The 19,602-nt window shown below is 44.2% G+C and overlaps 1 protein-coding gene and 1 pseudogene across 2 annotated transcripts; one reads left to right on the top strand and one right to left on the bottom strand.

The window, feature by feature from the left end:
* Positions 1-540: 540 nt before the first annotated feature.
* On the top strand, positions 541-1,556 carry LOC133895023 (peroxidase 21-like; annotated as a pseudogene).
* A 1,969-nt stretch (positions 1,557-3,525) lies between these two features.
* On the bottom strand, positions 3,526-5,479 carry LOC133895834 (uncharacterized). Of its 2 annotated transcripts, none has more exons than XM_062336353.1 (2): positions 4,874-5,479; positions 3,526-3,806 (listed from the first exon to the last, which is right to left on the bottom strand). In XM_062336353.1, exons 1-2 carry the CDS (start codon positions 5,436-5,438, stop codon positions 3,718-3,720), a joined length of 654 nt encoding a protein of 217 aa, XP_062192337.1. In that variant the 5' UTR covers positions 5,439-5,479; the 3' UTR covers positions 3,526-3,717. The 2 variants fall into 2 exon arrangements, with proteins under 2 accessions (XP_062192337.1, XP_062192338.1); XM_062336354.1 differs by having other exon boundaries at positions 3,526-3,775.
* Between the last annotated feature and the right edge of the window lie 14,123 nt (positions 5,480-19,602).

Raw genomic sequence — 19,602 nt, 5'->3', positions numbered from 1 at the left:
ACTATGGTAGGATTCAAACTTGATCTGCTTTCTATACTAGTTTTTCGCCAATGAAAAGTTTCAGAGCGAACGACAAATGGGCAAGCGAGATCAAGTATTAGTATTTGTGTGTTAAGCTTTGATGTACACATAGCTAGGGTAGTATTGGACACTAAAATCTTGTGATGTCGCTTGACATCACATGTTGTATGTGGCTTCGCCACTGATGGTCTGCTGCCGACTTACTTGCAATCAACTAAGTTTATGACCACCGTTTAACAGTTTTCTTTCTTCTTTAATTTGGAATAGCAGGGGATGGAGTTTTAATTTGGATCATCTCCTGTCCTCTGATTCGGAGCGGAGGAATGCTTCTTGCCAAGCACATGGCAGCAGGTCACAGTCAACCACTCACCCACTTACTTCATTGGCATCAAGCAACCACATTCTTTCTTCTTTCTTCTGGTGATAAAAATTGCTACGCTAATGCTACTAGACTGCAGTATAAAAGATGTAAGTATCGGACCGGATGTACACTACTCTAGCTGTAAACTAACAAGATCGATGGCTTCGAGGCGCTCAACAAACCTTGTCCACCACCTGCTGCTGCTGCTGCTGGTGGTGGCCTCTGCTCTGCTGCTCCTCTGCTCTGCCAATGGTGGTGGTGGTCTTAGCTTGGGCTACTCGGAGTCGGGGAGCTGCTCAAGAGCAGAGGACATCGTCAAGGAGCAGGTGAAGCAGCTCTACGACAAGCATGGCAACACGGCGGTGTCGTGGCTGCGAGCTCTGTTCCACGACTGCATGGTCAAGTCCTGCGACGCCTCGCTTCCTGCTCGAGACCACCACCACCAGCGTCTCCGAGAAGGCCGCCCCGAGGAGCTTCGGCGTGAGGAACTTCAAGTACATCGACGTCATCAAGGCCGCCGTCGAGCGGGAGTGCTCCGCCACCGTCTCCTGCGCCGACATCCTCGCCCTCGCCGCCAGGGACGGCGTCTCCATGCTCGAGGGCCCGCACGTGGCCGTGCGCACGGGGGTGGAGGGACAGCCGGGAGAGCTATTACGGCGAGGTGGAGCGGTACATCCCCAACCACAACGACAGCATCTCGGTGGTGCTGTCCCGCTACGCCGCCATGGGCGTGGACACCGAGGTCACGGTGGCGCTGCTGGGCGCGCACTCCGTGGGCCGCGTGCATTGCTTCAACCTGGTGGGCCGGCTCCACCCGTCGCCGGTGGACGCCGGCATCGACCCGGCCTACGGAGCCTACCTCCGGGGGCGGTGCCCAACGGCGGACGCCAGGGAGGACACCCGTGACGTGGTGTACGCGCGGAACGACCGCGACACGCCCATGATCCTCGACAACATGTACTAGAAGCATCTCCTGGAGCGCAAGGGGCTCCTCCTCGTCGACCAGCAGCTGGCCAACGACCCCCGCACGGTCCCCTTCGTCACGAGGATGGCCGCCGACAACGCCTACTTCCACGACCGCTTCGCCGCCGCGCTCCTCAAGATGTCCGAGAACAGCCCACTCACCGGCGGCGAGGGGGAGGTCAGGAAGGACTGCAGGTTCGTCAACGAATGACATATATTATGCAGAACATCAGTTGGATCATATATTCAGGAATTGGTGATCCGCACATATATCGTCGATCATATAAATTGTGTTTGTGACTCCATGTGTTGATTAACGTCCTGTGGAAGCCTGTATGTGTAATTAAAAATACAAAAATGCACTAATTAATCATAGTAATTTATATGAGACTGTCTAGCTGTCTGCCGACAGATTTTGGAAACAAAAATATGTCAGATTTTGAGCCTATGAATTACTGTCACTATATATCCAGCAAGTCCAATAAACTACGAAAGCAACATCAAACCCACAAATAGATCCGCAAAAAGGCCCAAAACCTAAAAATAGGCCTAATTAAAAAACAAGTACGAAAGAGCCCACAAAACATTCGAAAGTTGCAAAACATAAACAAAATAGTCCCCATGAGCCTAGCAACAACACAACAGAACAAGAATTGCAACTCACCCACATGTTTAAAATATAGCATCATGTTTTAAAAATATATTTAAAATTATGGTTGAAAAAATTATGAAATCATTATTTTGCATAATAGCTTGTTTATGATAAAAAGTAGGATAACAGAAGACCCCAATTACTTGCTTCAGCAATTTAATCAGATAAAAAAAGAACGGCAAAGAAAAGACAATAGAGAGGTACAAACACACCTATTTCAGAGATAGAGAAACATATACAAAGATATAAGAGAGATAGAGATAATAGAGAGATGGAGAGAGAAAGATAGAGACATAGAGAGAAAAATAGAGATAAAATGAGAGAGAAATTAAGAAATGGAGAGAGAAAGAGATACAAAGAGAAAGAGAAAGATAAAGATAGAGAGAGAAATGGAGACAAAATGAGAGAGAAATTAAGAGAGGGAGAGATAGAAATACATAATGAGATAAGAGATAGAGTAAGATAGTGTCAACAATTTGTGAATCACCGATCTTACGAATACGTGAAGAGTGTAGGTGATACTTTATGTAGCCAAATCACACGACAAACACACAAATTTATACAGGTTCAAATATCCTTAAAGATAATAGCTCTACATCATGTGGTCTTGTATTAATCTTCAAGATAGTAGCAAAGGGGGTCTTGGTTAGTATAGGTAGATCTAAACCTAGTCGAGCGCTTCTTGTTTGTAGTCTCGGCGAGATGTGGATGTAGATCACAATTACAGAATGCTTGAAGGCTTGAAGCTACTGTAGACTTGGGGCTTGTTTGTTGGACTTCAATGGACTTGTCCTCCTCACGGTCCCCTAGCTCCAAATGTATATGGGGGTCGCTGTGTAGCTCTCAGACTCCTTTCTGAATAGAATCATGATATCCTTAGAGATAAACTTTCGTATCTGTGAGATACCCTGGTACATGCGGGCAGTTTTCATACGTCTAAGGGTTCATTTCCCGGTTACGGACGTATACTCTAATAATATAGAAAATCCTAGAGGGTCAGGATACGTATAGGATACTAATATATGATAATTTTATACTACCTATTGTCAGATAGAGATAGAGAAATAGAAGAAAAAAAGAGATCAGATAGAAATACAGAAAGAGAGGTAGAATGATAGAGTAAGAGAGATATAGATAAGGAGAAATATATATATATATAAGAGAGAGAGAGAGAGAGAGAGAGAGAGAGAGAGAGAGATAAAATAAAGGCAGACAAATAAAAAGGCATGGACAGTCCAGTACAACACAAAAATGACATGTAATAGCTAATCAACATCAAATTCTTATCTGCTTACTTATGATCACGCATACCCTAATTAACAAAGGGTTAAATTTCAATTAGCAATGTCATGAATTAAGTTTAATTCCATTCCTAATATGTAGAACATACTGAGTTTAATTTGTTGTTTCGTGCTTGCAGTAACAAGATGTCATGAATCAGGTGTTGATCACGATAAATTGAGGATGTCAAAATTGTTCGGCTCTCCAGCCTCAACGGGTTGAGGGTGCATATCAAAACCCGATAACTTGACATGAGAACTGATCTGAGAATCAAAGTCATTACATCATAACTAATCCGAGGTAACAAAATGTGCTACATCGGTTGCCGCATACAACAGTGTACAAGAGACATCACAACATAATTGTGATGTGGGAAAAATACGAAAGAATTCAGACAATACAATAGTAGGAGAAAATAGATATGAGGGTGCCAGCAGACTCACCATGCTGCTGATGAATTGGATCTCACAACACAGTTCACTCCTCCACAAGATGAACTGCACACCATTACAGTCTGACATGAGAAAACTGAAATGCACGGCAAAATGGAAAGTTATAACTGCAACCAATTATAGAGCACTGAACATGAAAAGTGGTGCAGCCTATTTGCTGAAATAAACTTTGACTGAAACTATGTTTTTTTGTCAGACAAATTTAGTTGAAGGTATCACAGGTGATCAAACAGCAATCAGAATGATCGAGGGGTCAATTGGCAATCTGAGTGTTCTTACACAATCTATTTCACCACTCAGTTTACTAAGAAACATAGTGATCAAACACAGAGTTCTCCACTACCGGGAATAATTAGATCGAGGATGCCACTACATATATACAGAATTTCCATTAAAACAAAGAGCAATAATGCACCATACTTCAGGCTTTAGCAGAACTTTAAGAGACTAAATTTGTAGAGTTTAATTATTTTGGTATACTCCAATGTTAATTGTTATTTTGAACAGCATCTGTCCACATCTAATTCTCACAAAAACTGCTATGTATCAGCCTTGCGGAATATTGTCACAAAAAATAAGTCCAAGAAGAAAACACGATCCATTCCAAAGAGTAAACAAATGCAGGAGGAATTGGTACATGTATCAAATTGCATGACTTTAAACCGTACACAAAGAATGTCTTATTGCAATTACAGGCCAATTGGACTTGAAAGCAAAATATCATTATGGCCTCTGCATCTTGAATACATGCATATTTTCCTCAACTTCTAGTGCTATCTTACTGTTAGTACAATCGTGTGGAAAAAGTTGAAAGATTCAGCCGGCAATACCATCTACCATGGACAGTTGGGCGTAATAGAGCAACATGCCTCAAACTTCTACATAGAGTTCTGCCAACACGAAGAACTATCATAAAATGGTTTAGAATTTTGAAACAACATAACGCGGCAGGAGTCACAGAACTATGCAGCGAAAGGCATCTCTAGACAACATTGCACTGGCCTGCTCCAAGACACAGATTTCAGGACTTGACGGCCCATCGCTAATTCCATACTACAAATCAAGAAACACAGGAGCACCAGAAATCTCCCCAAGCAATCAGAGAGCTCTACTGAGCTCAAATCTGTAGTGAAGCACGCATACCCTTTCTTACCCACATCGTTGTGCGGATTGCCCCCCTGGCGTACGGGGTAATGGCTTGGCTCTTTTGCTTCATGACCGGCGGAGACGAACGTAGCACGTCGGGCGAGCTCGAGCGCGCGGAACTCGAAGGGGAGCTGGTCGCCCTCAGCACGCTGAAGCAGACACGATGCGGGAAGTCGGAGACGGCACGGTGCTGGGAGAGGCGCTGGAGCTCGGCTTGGCGGTCGGCGGCCATTCGCATGACGAGCTCGAGGCAAGCCTGGTGGCCGCGGATCCGGAGAACGCCCTTGTGCGAGTGGTCAGCGGGGGATGGCGGTGGGCCGGCGTCCTCGTCGCGGTCGCACGCGGCCATCTGGACCCAATCTTGAATGAGGTGGACACGGTCGTGCTCGATCTCGCTGAGCCAGGCTCCAGCGTCCGCGGCGTGCGAGATCTGCGCGGCGGGGTCGTGGTAGTGGCGTGCGACGCGGCGGACGAGGTCGGGGGAGACCTCGCGGCTGGATCCGCCGTCCCAGTCGCTCTCACTGCGGGGCTCGGAGGGCTCACGGCGGCGGCGCGGGGTCATGTCGGGGAGGGAGGGAGGGAGCGGATGGACGAAGGATGCGGTTTCGCTGACGATGCGTGCGGGCGGGCAGAGGTGCGGTCGGACGGACGATGCGTGCGGGCGGGCGGGCAGACGGGCGAATGACGGACGGACATGCATGCGGGGCGGACCAAGGGCGGGCGAGGAGAGAAGAGATTATTATTATTTTTTTTTTTGCGACGAAGAAGAGATTATTATGGAACAATAGCAATAAACATAGTAAGCCTCATATCAACTACTGATTATAAGAGTTAATATGCGAGCTCAATAAAAGAGAGCATATAAGCCAAGCTGACCATAGTTGATGCATAACCACATATAGTTTCTTCTCTAATCACTACTATATATGATTTAGTAGGACATCTCTGTACAGTCGGTTCTACAGAGCCATCTGTGCAAAGATTACTATAGACGGCTCTAAATTAGAACCATCTGAGACGCTTTAGTACAGACGGTTATACTATTGATACAAATAACTCCAAATATGAACCGTCTATAATATTGTCTTAGTACAGACGACTCATACTTGGAGCCATCTATACTAATAATACGTCCCTATATGTACTACAACCCTTCACGTTCCGTCCCTTACAAACTTCTTCTTCACAGTAGCCCCGTACCCTGCCCGTACGTCCCTTCACATTCCAACCGCCGTCACTTGGAGCCACCACCGCGCCCACCTGTCCCTTCACATTCCGGCCATCTCCCTCGCCGACCCCTTGCCGATCATGGCAGGAATTCCCTCGCCACCACCATCTCCTGCCACTCCCCCAACCCCCTCGCCACCACCATCTCATGCAACTCCCCTGACCCCAGCGCCGCCTTCGTCTGATGAAGAAGAGAGTGTAGCTCTAGCGCTAGAGACTTTGGATGAGCAGTCCAACTCCAGATCCCGTGGTTCTGGGTCCTCCACTGACTTAGACTAGGAATACTTCATTGGAGAGCATCTGGATCCAGAACCGAAGAGGCGGTGCATGAAGGCAAGCGATGAGGAGGAGGAAGAGGAAGAGGAGGGTGATTGTAATGGTGATGAGGAAGATGAGGACAACGATGGCGAGCTAGAGGAGCACGACGATGGTGAGGAGGAGCATGACGACGGCCAGGAGGAGTCAAGCGACTGCGGCCATGACTACGTCATCGATGATTCCGATGAGGAGGCATAGGGTTCTTTTGCGTGCAGCGATCTGAAGTAGTTTTAGTTTTTGCGTATGTGCAACGTACTTTTGCGATCCAAAGTTCTTTTGCGGCGACTCGACAGGTGAAAAGTACTTTAATTTGCTATGTAGTACTTTTGGTTGTAATTAATTTAGCTAGAAGTACTTAAGTTGTGAATGTTGGTTGTAATTAGTTTGCTAGAAGTACTTAGTTCAACTCTAGAAGTACTTAAGATGTGAGTGCTGATATGCAACTCTAGAAGTACTTGTGTTTGATTCAGTTGTGAATGTCGCTAGCTCTGTTTGTTGCTCTATTGAATGTGAATGTCGATATGTTGTGAATGTGCCAATTGTTTGGAAGGAATTATCACAAACGTCTCCAAATTAGAGCCGTCTGAGAAAATGACATGAGGCAGGTGAAATGCTTTAGTACAACCGTCTGTACTAATATAATATCACAGACGGTTCCAAACTGCTCGGGCTTATCTGAAATAGAACAATGGAGCTCCTCTCTGTATTGTGTGTAGCTGATTGAGAAAGAGACTGCTTATTTTGACCAAAATATTGCTAGATTTCAATGGAAATTTGAATATTCATTGACATTTGTTACTCCAAGGTGAGCATTATGTTTTAATTTCGTTTAGGTGATCTAGATTTGGTTTGGAGAGCTAGCTAGATCTATATCTAGATTTTGTGCATGATGATATAGAATTATTCTGGGTATTGGATGATGTAGATGATCTAGATTTGTGTTTAAATTTGGTTTTGAGAGATCAAATATATCTGGATCTAGATGTAAATCACACAATATATCTAGATCTAGATGTAAATTTTCCGTCAAAAAAAAGATCTAGATGTAAATCTAGATTTTTTTCATGATGATCTAGAATTAATTGTTCTAGGTATATATGATGCTCAAATTATAGATCTAGGTTTAATTATGTATTACTATAAATGGCTAGCTTTAATCTAGTTTTCTAGACAAATAAAGGTTTTTTATTACATAAATTTTACTATAAATGGCAAGCTTTAATTTCTCATTTATATGGTTAATGTATACATGTATTAATATAATGATAATCATTCATTATTTTTGAATTAATTCTCATTTCTATGGTTAATGCATGCATGCATGCATGGTACCTTCATTTGTTCGACGAAAAGGTAGCTAGGTTGCTCTCTTTTATTAGGTTAATTTAATATTAATTTACTCTATACATTTTTAGATGGGTCGTGACTGGATGTACGGTTCTCGTATGAACCAAGGGTACCTTGATAATGTGATGACTTTTCTGAAAGCTACCGAGGAGGATCGTTTGAAGAAGGGTGTTGAATTTATATATTGTACTTGTTGTGATTGTAGAAACAAAAGAACATTTCTCAATCAGAATGCAGCCCTACAGATCTAAGCACACTTGATTATTAGGGGCTTTAAACCGGACTACACGTGTTGGACCAAACATGGTGAAGAGCAGAATATATTACATGAAGATGTTGGTATCGTTGAAGAACCCAAAGTCAACGAAATAGGAGAAGATGACAAGAAATTTGGTGCAGTTGATGATTATGGTGGTGCAGACGTCGATGATTATGGTGCTGTAGATGTCGATGATTGTGGTGGTGCAGACGATTATGATAGGTTGGACTAGATATTGTGTGATGTAGATGTGAACTTTATTACTCAGAGAGAATTAAACAAATTCATGTCCTTGATTGAGGACTCCGAGAAACCATTGTTCCTTGGTTACAAGCTCGAATACACAAAATTATCATATGTGCTTGAACTGCTTAAATTGAAAGCAAGCTATGGCTTGTCAGACAAGAGTTTCACGATGCTATTAAGCCTCCTATCGAACATGCTTCCGGATGGAAACAAGCTTCCCACAAACACATACGAGGCAAAGTAGGTTCTTTGTCCATTAGGGTTGGAGGTAGAAAGAATACATTCATGTCCAAATGATTGCATCATCTACCGTAAAGATCTATCAGACTTGCATTCATGTTCAATGTGCAAAGCATCTCGATACATGTGTAGTAGTCAATCAGACAACAGTGAGGTGAAAAAAGGAATTCCCGCTAAGGTGGTGTGGTATTTGCCTATAATTCCACATTTGAAGCATTTGTTTGCGAATCCAAAAGAGGCCAAATTGTTGTGCTGGCATTTAGAGGGCTATAAGCAAGATGGAAAGCTAAGACACCATGCCAATTCTCCCTAGTGGAGAAATATTGACACAATCTTCGAATACTTCAGTGCGGAACCGAGAAATATAAGGTTTGCGATGAGCATGGACGGAATGAATCCTGTTAGGAACAAGAGTAGCTGGCACATCACTTGGCCAGTTGTTTTCAGTATTTACAACCTACCTCGTTGGATGTGTACAAAGCAAAAGTACATCATGATGTCGCTGCTTATCAAGGGCCGAAGCAACCAGGGAACCATATTGATGTGTACCTAAGACCATTGGTGGAAGATCTAAAAATATTATGGAATGAAGGGGCACAAATATATGATGCGTACAGAAGAGAGAATTTTAGGGTACGCACCTTATTTTTCTGCACATTCAATGATTTGCCTACCCTACGTATCCTTTCAGGCTAGAGTAAAGAAGTAGACAATGATTGTCCTCAGTGCTTAGATGGTACCTCGATTATGTGGTTGTCCCACTTGCTAGTCTGTTGAAAAACTATAGTAAAAGAAACAACTTGACAGGTCATACTCAGGCGATGTCTTACCATCCGGTGTGTCACAAGTCGGTTCAAAGGAGCCGTGATACTCCCAGGACAGGGGTCCTTGGCCTTGAGGGAGCTGAGACGACTTCGAATGCAGTCGAGCGTCACGTCCTAGGCGGTCAGCCCCTAATCCCTCGGGTCCTTGATCTTGTCGAGGATGATTTGGACATCATGAGTAACCCAGACCTTCGAGTTCCAGCGTGAATTCCTAACTGCAGCAAGGTTCCGGTACTCCAGGTTCCACTTGACCTCACACTGGTAGTAAAACCAATGCAAATGCCACCCCGACCAAGAGGTCTTGGGTGAGAAGGGGGTGTAGTTTCCCGAAATGGGAGAGCGAATTCGGCGGAACTAGGAACTCCGCTAGAGAAGTTCTTTAGTTGGTAGAAGTAGCGGAAGACCTCTAGCACAGGCCACACCTCCACGAAGCCCTCACACAAATGAATGAACATGCTCATCAAGGTGATGGAGTTGGGATTGAGGTGGATGAGGCGCACGTCATAATAGTCCAAGCCTTCCGCAAGGAAGTTAGACGCTGGGAGTTGAAGACTGCTGTACTCAAAATCTTTGAACATCATGACTTCATCGGTGTTTAGGGTGGGAACCTCCTCTCCCTCTACCGCTCTCCAGCGGATCAGACTATGGGGGAGGAAGGAGACCCTCGCTAGCCAACTTGTTCAAGCGAGCCCAGCTCATCTCGGGCTTCAACCACCCATAGTCGATGGCAACCATGAAAGCCAGTTGGAACAAAGGGGGTTTTTTGGAAGGAGGAAGATGAGAGTTTTTTGGGTGCAAGAAGATTTGGCGTAAAAGCCAAACAACCATCTATGGCACATGATTAAGAGGGAAAAGAAGATGTAATGGTTCCTTCCCCCACGCTGAAATTTTCGCTATTTCAAAAGAGACATCAAGATCGTGGGGGAGGGGTCATGATCATCCTTCCCTCTGAAGCCATGACCTGGCGCCTTGAGCTCCTCGAAAAGCTATGCGCATTGAATGTTATGTGGCTCGAGGAGAAAAATGTGAAGGGTTCAATACTCAAGCACCAGCGTGACCAAGGTGGGTCCGGTCACGTGAGCGCTAACAACTTTTCTCCTACCCGAAGAGGAGTATAACCTCGCCTTAGGCTCTTATTTGATCGAGTGCTCTCTTCTCTATCAGGAAAGACTCGACTTGGTACTTGGGTAAGGAAAGAGAACAAATGTTCCATGAAAGTTTTTTAGCAAAAGTCATGATCATTAAATGATAAGCTAAGAATACTTTACATTCAAAAGATGCTATTTAAGCATCATTAAATCTCCGAGTTCTAGTTTTTTGGACAACTCAGGAGAAGAAAATAATAGAAAACGAAAAAGGACTCTAGTAGAAGAGTCCACACTTTAGGTTCCTCCCGCCGGAGCAGCTGATGTAGAAGTTGGTCGCTCCGTCATCGTCGGAGCGGGTGGGCGAAGGTGACGAGGAGTATGTGGCCTCCTCCTTCTTCTTCTTCTCGGCCTCTAAGGCCTCTTCCTGGTGCATTTATTCCTCTAGAAGATCCCAATCAATTTCTTCTTGGCATGGAGCCAAGGGATCGACAGGGGAGGTCTCACCCAGCTGCTCGGACTCAATTGCAACAAGTCCACTGACCACCTCTTCTTCCATTGTTTGTTTGTCAAAATATATAATGATGAGCTCAACGCAAGAATGTGACTACGCTGGGGAAGGAGGTGGAGTGGGTGGAGGCGACTTAGGTGATGGAGGCAAGGGTCCTAGCGGCGAAACCGGTGGTGGTCCTAATGATGGATTCCTCAAATCTCTCGAACTAGAAGAGGACGAGGATGTCATGATCAAACATGAGGAAGGAGAAAGGTTTCTTGGCTCAAACAAAGGCAAATAGTTTTAGGAGAGAGTACCCGCGGCCTTACATTTATAAAGACCCTTGAGTTGCAAGCTGGGCACGACCTTTCGTTTCTCGGCAACATACGCTGGGTTTGTTCATTTAATTGTCCTCGGTTTTCAAAGAGTCTTTCAGGGGTCAAATCATGTCAACTCTCCTCAGAAGTCACGTGTGTCTAATGCGATGGATAAGGATGAAGACCTAACGATCTCTCTGGAATTTCCAATGAAGAGGTATAAACAACTTGGGTAATCAAGAACTATTCCTGTGGAACTCATTTTATGCATTCGGAGATTTTCCCGACTAGGAGGGGGCAGTCCCGGAGGAGGTCCTCGACTCACTCAATCGACCAACCGCCCTCTTCTGACCAGAGTTGGGGGCTAGCTGATGAGGATATATAATTATCCCATATATTCCTTATATCTCTAAAAGGGGGTATATGAGGATTGTCTGTATCTTACTCGATACGGGGATGATAGTAGTCGTCACGGAGTAAGGTATGGAGATAGAATACAAGGAAGTTGATGGTTCTAAATTAGGAAACTATCTCTTGTTCGGAAAGGAATCCTAGATACTCAGGAGTTCCACGATCTGAGTAGGATACGCCTTGGGTTCCCCCGACTATATAAGGCGGGGAGAGGGGTATGTCCCGGCATCAAGCAATCAAACCATTGATTCTCGCATCGAGTAATTGAAGCACAAGCATGTCTCACCTTCAAATCTCCAAAGTCACAAAACCCCTCAAGACTAGTCGAGTAGAAGACCAACACCCATTAAAGATCCACAACATAAGCAATCCCCTAGTCGATTAGGTCTTGAGCCCTAGACACAGCCAAATTCAACTATTTCTTAGGGTTAGACACCCCATATTTCATCATTTTACTCTACGATCCAAGAATAATCAAGGTAAGACAGGACGTAAGGCTATTACCCAACTCGAAGGGCATGAACATGTATAAACTTTGTGTCTCTCTGCGCGATTTACTTCTATGACTAGCAAGTATCCCTATTTTCCATATCTCAAAATAATTTGCCACCGGGTATCAAATCCTCTACAGGATTAGTCCAAAAAATCATATTGGTCGCCCTAGGTTCGAATTGCTGATCCGTAGCAATGGTGTCAAAAAAGCTTTTTAGCAACAACTATGGGTACAATATTTATACCTTAAGCTCACGGGTCATTAGTAGCTTTTCACCTATAGTATTATAAGGTTATCAAATCCACAAAGATCAGCAGTTGAACATGTTAGAGTTTTCTATCTAATCTAACAGATTAAACCTAACAAGAAGCATAATTGCATAAAGAAAGATCAGATTAATAAAGGCTTAAAGAACTAAAAGAACATATCGAAAGTATAAACCCTAATCCACGAGTGTAACCAGATAGTTATATAATGCAGTTTAAACCATCAGATTATCATGTTAATGGTTGGAGATAAGCATATTCAAATCGACACCCTCATTCGATTCACCCCCTACTATACATAGTTTTTCTACATCACCCCTATCACAAGACTATATCATACTTCTTTGGGTATTTGGGATATATAATAGACCTAATTACCAAAGTTAAGTTAATTAAACCAGATTCATTGCAATAGTCCAGCTAATTAGATCTAACCACCATGATTATATCCACTAGCAAATCATCTAGACGTGTACTAGACAAAAGATAAAGCATACATGCAATGAGCGGAAACCTAATAGAGGCAAGAGAGATCACATTCAAGGACTCTAAACATGAACAGTCAAATCTTTATTAAGATACTTTATACATCACCATCGTTTACATACCTTGACAACAGTCAAGCAACAACTTTGAAACTTTAGCATAATTAGACCTTGGTAATTAGAATGTCCCCTGATTAGAGGGCTCCAATCACGTGCTAATTGCTAGGCTAATTTGCTAACTAGGCTAGCCTAAAGTAACCTAGACAACTTAATGAAGGTGGCGGGACAAGTTTTCTTTTTTCATAATCAGTTATGAACTCAAGATTGGATGCCTCTGGGGGTCGACAGCTTCAATATTTATAGTCCCCATAGATCTGTGGTGCCCATGATATACTCTAGGAAAGTGTCGATCAACACCGTCCCTGGTGCCGATCGGCACCAGGTTTCTAGCAGCCATGGGTGCCAAATCTTGATCAAGGTCGGTTCCCTCGCCATCTAGAAGTTCTCCCGTGGCCTCCATATGGGTCATTTGTGTCATTTCTTCACATTTTGGGCTCTGGAAAAGAGCCCATGTTGATGACGATTCTAGATTTCCATAATTAATATTAAAAATAGTTATGTCAGTGCAAATCCAAAGTTTCTAGAAGATTTGGTCACCAAGTAAGCTCCTGGGCCGAATTGGGCCTCTGTTGGCCCATGGAGCATCTTTGTTGATGGCATTGGATGTGTTGATGGCGAGGGCAAGGGGAGTCATGGCGCCACAACCCCCTCGGTAGTTGGCGATGAGGTTCAATGGAGACGGTGTGGTTTGGAGCCCCACGGTGGTGGCCGAAGGTGAAGTTGACTGCGGGGCTAACGGTGGCCGGAGGTGAAGTAAATGGTGGGGCCGAGTGGTAGCGCGGGGCCGCGACCCCCTCAATGGTTGCCACAAGTGGCGGCGATCAGGTTCGATGGAGATGGCGTGGTCCAGAGCCCCACAGTGGTGGACGGAGGCGAAGTCGACGGCAGAGACAAGGGGCAGCGTGACGCGCAATCCCCTCGGCGGATGCCGCAAGTGGCGGTGATGAGGCTGGACGGAGACGGCATGGTCTGGAGCCTCGCAGTAGTGGCCGGAGGCAATGTCGACGGCAGAGCCGAGGGGCGGCGTGGCGCCACGACCCTCTCGGCGGTTGCCGCAAGTGGCGGCGACGAGGCTCAACTGAGACAGCGTGGTCCGAAGCCCCGCAGTGGTGGTCGGAGGTGAAGTCGACGGCGGAGCCGAGGGGCGGTTGTAGGGATCGGTGACGTCCTAAGACACTTAAAACCTAACCTAATAGGCTCCAAAAACTTCACAAGATAAACATATATTAAATTCTATCTTAATGTGCTCTTAGTTTATCTAGTGTGTCTACTCTACCACTCAAAAGAGTTTTGCAACCTATAGTCAATCCTAGCAAACTACTATAGGAAGATAAATGTGCAAAGGTAGATTGCAAGTATGTAAATGTGGAAATGTAAATAAGGTAGAGAGAGCAAACTCGGCACAAGAGATTTTTATCCCGTGGTATCAATCGTATAAATGCCACCCCTAGTCCACGTTGGAGCTCCACCAAGGATATGCTCCCGAACGGCACCCGGTCAAGGCTTTTGAGCCACCAAACTACCAAGACAAGGCCTTAAGCTAGATGAGCCACCAAGCCACCAAGGCAAAGCCTCACCACTAGCCTTTCTTCCGGTCGCTTGCCACCGTGATCACTTCGGAGCTTGAGTCACCAAGGCATGGGTTTTCGCGTCCCCGCACAATCGCCTTGCCGCCACTCCACACCAAGTCGGAGGGTCAACAATCTTGCCGGCGAGTCACCAAGACTCCAAGGTGCCAGCGTACCACGAGGTATAAGGTTGGATCACTCCTTGATCCACTCTCCAGGTAGCAACACCTAGCACTCACTCTCTCTAGGCCTATAAGCACTAAACACTTACTAATCTTGTGCTTAATAGCCTTGGATGATCACTTTTAGCACTTTAGTTGCTTGGATGTATTCTTAAGTGTCTTTGTGTTTCTCTGGACTCTAGCACCTTCAAATGACCGAGTGGGTGGGTATTTACAACCTCAAACCCAACAACTATCCATTGCCCCAACGGCCCAACTTTACTGTGAACACCAGATGCCCCGGTGACAATAGTGGTACTAACACCAGATCATCTGGTGAGTACAACATCAGAAAATAGCCGTTGGAACCCACTCAAATCCATTGTGAACACTGGACTATCCGGTGTACCTTCAAATCCAACACTGGACCTTCCGGTGAGTTATCTTAAGCCATCTGAACCTTTGCAGCCTCTCTGTGTAAAATGCTCCGGTGTTCATTCCATTCACATTGGATCATCCGGTGAGTTGAACCTTCTCTTTTTTTTCCCTGAAAATACTTCGGTGCAACTATCTCTGTGATCACCAGACTATCCGACGAGTTGATCTTTATTCTTCAACTGGCTGCAACCTTCTCTGCAGGAAATACTCTGGTGCAATACTCCGGTGAGTATAACTCGTGCATCGGACCATTTGGTGAGGTCATCTTCCTCCGCTTTCTTCTGGAAATGCTCTGGTGCTTCTGCCCATTTGAACACCGGACCATCCGGTGAGGTGATCCTCACTCTCTGTCCAAAATACTCCGGTGTGACCATCGGCATCACTGGACCTTCCGGTGAGTGCAACCTTCTCTGACCTCTTCTGATAGAAATGCTCCGATGTGTATAATCCAGGTATCACTGAACCTTCCAGTGAGTACATTTTCCTTGGGACCTCTCCAATTCAATCAAACTTTGTCCCTGCTGTGGTGGATTCTTTATGTATTGCATCCATGAGACCTACTAAAATATATACTTGATAAACATGTTACTCCCATTGACTATGTTGTCATTAATCACCAAAATCACATCCATGCCCTAAAGATGTTCTGCTACAATCTCCCTAAGGGCATGTTCGCTACAATATCCCCCTTTTTGGTGATTGATAACAACACAACCAAAGCAAGTGACAAATAACAAGTGATACCAATTGTAAAGAGTACAAGGCCAAACCACATTGCTTGTGTATGACCAAAAATGGTGACTAGAGGGGGGGGGTGTGAATAAGCGTCTTAACAAATTTCTTTTGAAAATTGATGGCTAGCTCCTATTTTGGTCACCCAACACACCTCAAAACACAAGCGGAAACACACAGAGAGAAACTTAGTTTCTATAAAGAAAACCAAGTAAAACCATGGCTCTCATGGATGAAATATGAACCTTAGGTTCCATAGAGCACAAATCCATGAGTCATTGCCACAAAAACAAGCAACTTGGCGGGAAGCACAAGAAACCAAATAAGATAATCACCGGAAGAAGCAACTCTCTAAGTTGATGGTCTAGAGGCAAGGGGATTCAAGACCAGCTCGTATACATGAGTATGTGAATGTTTAAGCCTCTAGCAACATGAAGAACAACTTCCCAAGGTGCTAAAATTTCAGCCCAAGGACCAAAACAAAAATCGCATTCGGAAGGAAAAACTTGCAACAAAACACGGAGCCAATAGAAGGAGACTAGAAGGAGATGAACTCGAACACAGGAGGAAACTTGCACTTCATTTCAACAAGAGGTCAGCCCTATTTTAGACAGATTACAAAGAATTTTCCTCTCACAAAAGCTCTAACCTATTACAAAGGCTAAGCCTCTCCTCTCCTCTAAAACCCTATCTCTCAAGTATAAATGACTAGCTCACCCTCTTCCTACAACCCTACCCCTCTATTTATAGGTTTAGGGAGGTTTCTTGGCCCTTAAGTTTTCTTATTCCCAAAATACCCCTAGCTCGTAATGCACTCCTACCTACCACCAGAGCATTTAGTTCCAGATTCCGCTCCATCCATCGAACGTCCACGGCTTCTTCATGACTTAGCTTCATCTCGACGCAAGCTTCGCGATGATGCTACGTGGACCTTAAGTCCTTCCACGGTTTTGAGGCCAAACCGTGAAACCCTAGCACGCTTCTCAAAGCGTGACTAGCCACCACTTGCTTCACCTCAAGCAAGCGCTCCGATGTTGATATGTGTCCTTCATCTTGCGATCTTGACCGTCGGCAAGTTTCTCTCACTCCTGATCCCTCGGGCCGCTTAGTCACTTGCACCGGCATCCCCTTTGCTTGACTTTGTCAACACGCTGTCTTCATCAATCTTCATCTTATGCTTTGCTTGACCTCCACGTGTACCACTAGGATCACCCTTGACTCCACCCGGCCTCCTTGATCGTCCGGCACCAAGCACCCGTTTGGCCCCAATCATCTTACCGTCGACCGCCAAGTTGCATCCATCACCTGCACACCATGAGACAAACAAACATGTTTCTCCAACCTACATCACACGTTAGTTCAACACAAAAAATTCATTGTTGAAATCAGAACTCAATACTGAACAACGCCAAGAATTTTGTGAACACAGGATGTTCCGACGTGTTTACCCTCTGACCACCAAAACATCCGGTGAGTGTAGTACCACAGTGCCCAGAGAAATTTTGCTCTCTGCAATAAATGCTCTGGTGCAATCCACCGGTGTTCACACTGTCTAACACCGCACCTTCCGGCGAGCGCATCTGCACCAAGCCTCCATTTTCAAACCTTTTGCAAGAAATAGTCCAACGCTCTTTTGAACCCATCGCCGGATCATCCGGTGATCTCTTCAAATTTGGCACCAAAATTCCTTCTCTGCAGGAAATGCTCCGGTGAGCATAGTGCCCCTACAATGGACTATCCGGTGTATTGATCAGATTTCTCCTCAGAGACAAAATGCTCCAGCGTCAGCTTTAGCACAACACTGGACCATCCGGTGCTTTAACTCTACTTTGGCTACTTCACAAAAATGCTCCGGTCTCTGTTCCTTCAGAACACCGGACTATCCGATGAAGTCAAATTTCCTGACACCGGATTGTCCGGTGATCACTCTTTTCCTAAACTCACGCCAACTCCATTGTACTCTCCAACAATAGTTAGCCATAAGCAAAATCATGCATAAACACACTCATGCCAACCTAGATCAACTCAAATCAACTGTTGTCAATGACTCATCACAAGCAAACCAAGGCACATATCCACTTGATTTCTCAATCTCCACCTTGATGAGTCCACTGACAACACATGAAGATCGAAGAAAGAGTAGAAACACACAAAAAAAGAGCATATCTAAGTGATCCAAAAAGCGAAGAAAAGCAAGAACAAGATCTCATAGCATAAGAAGGAATTGCAAAAAGCCGGAAACCAAAAATGAATTTTCAAAATTCTTCCTTTGAGCATCAATTTCTCCCCCTTGTTGACAATGGATTCATCATGAATGAAAAAAGGGTACACATGAATGCAAAAACTCCCCCTTTGAGACAATTTATCCCCCTTCGGCAATGCAAAAGATGTTCAAATGAGATGTAGACCTACAAAGCTTCACATATAGATTACAGAGCATTTGCAAGGACTAGAGATGTCAAAGCACTATGAGGAGTAAATAATATAATTCAAAGGCGCACAAAGTCTCAAAGTGATTCCATGTCACAAGAACCGGTAGTATAGCAAATTTTAATCATGTTGTTCAATTATCAAAAAGATATCACCACAAAAGCATCCACAGTTTCATTATTAGTGCAAAGATTAGGGAAACTAGTGCTATGTCAAGTTCAAATTAGGCAACCAAGTTCAACCTGATGGGTTATGCAAACACCCACATATCAATCTAAGCCTTAGTTTGACAAGTTGAAAAAAACAATCTTAGCACATTACAAAAGCACAAGTTAAATTTATCATTTGATCATTTTCTTATCCTCAAGTGAACTTTAGCAACCATGGGTTCACTTCTTTGGCAAACCACATGAAGCATTAAGCCATCATATTAGATTCAATTTTAGCTCAAAATTCGATCATTCATATGATTAACTCAACATAGGATTCAAGATATTCAATTTGTCACAAAACCAAAGCAAGTTGTGCCTTTGTGACACAAAATAGCACATGCTCTCCCAAGGGTTAATCATGGGCTAAACATTTACATAGACAAAGGTCAAAGACCACCAATCTGCTGAATTGAACAAAGCGGCCTAGCACAAGCTTTTCATAGAACCCTAATATAAGCACTGATCAAGTTAAAGCAAACACTCAAGGGTGACAAGTGATTAGGTTTATCATTCATATTTCAAGTTTATCCATAGAAAATACAAGCTTGCTCAATAGATTTTATGACATGTCGCAATAAGAGCCTAAGCTTGCATAAATTGTTATACATCCACTACACTTAGCACAAGAAAGTGCAATGAACATATAAGTGAAGCTCATCTAATATATTTATCTTACAAAATGCTATGCAATGCAAATATAACAAAAATAAGATAGAGTATGTACATGGCAGACTCCTCCTCACACAATGCCATAGGGATGTCACACACGAAGCTTTCCCCTCAAATAGGCAAATCTAGAAGCATCTAGAGGCTTGGTGAAGATGCTGGCTAGCTGGTGTTGGGTATCAATGTATTTCAAGTCTATGTCCCCCTTCTCATTGTGATCTCTCAAGATGTGGAATCTCACATCTATGTGTTTGGTTCTGGAATGCTGGACTGGGTTATTGGCTATGCTTATAGCACTGGTATTGTCACACAAAAGTGGCACACTCTTGAAATCTAACTCAAAGTCACTCAAGGTAGCAACCATCCAAAAAAATCTGTGAGCAACAGC

The sequence above is a fragment of the Phragmites australis genome, chromosome 16 (genome assembly GCF_958298935.1).
Source record: "Phragmites australis chromosome 16, lpPhrAust1.1, whole genome shotgun sequence".
Lineage (NCBI taxonomy): Eukaryota > Viridiplantae > Streptophyta > Magnoliopsida > Poales > Poaceae > Phragmites > Phragmites australis.
Note: the sequence above shows the minus strand (reverse complement) of the source record. Positions and strands in the feature narration are given on the sequence as shown.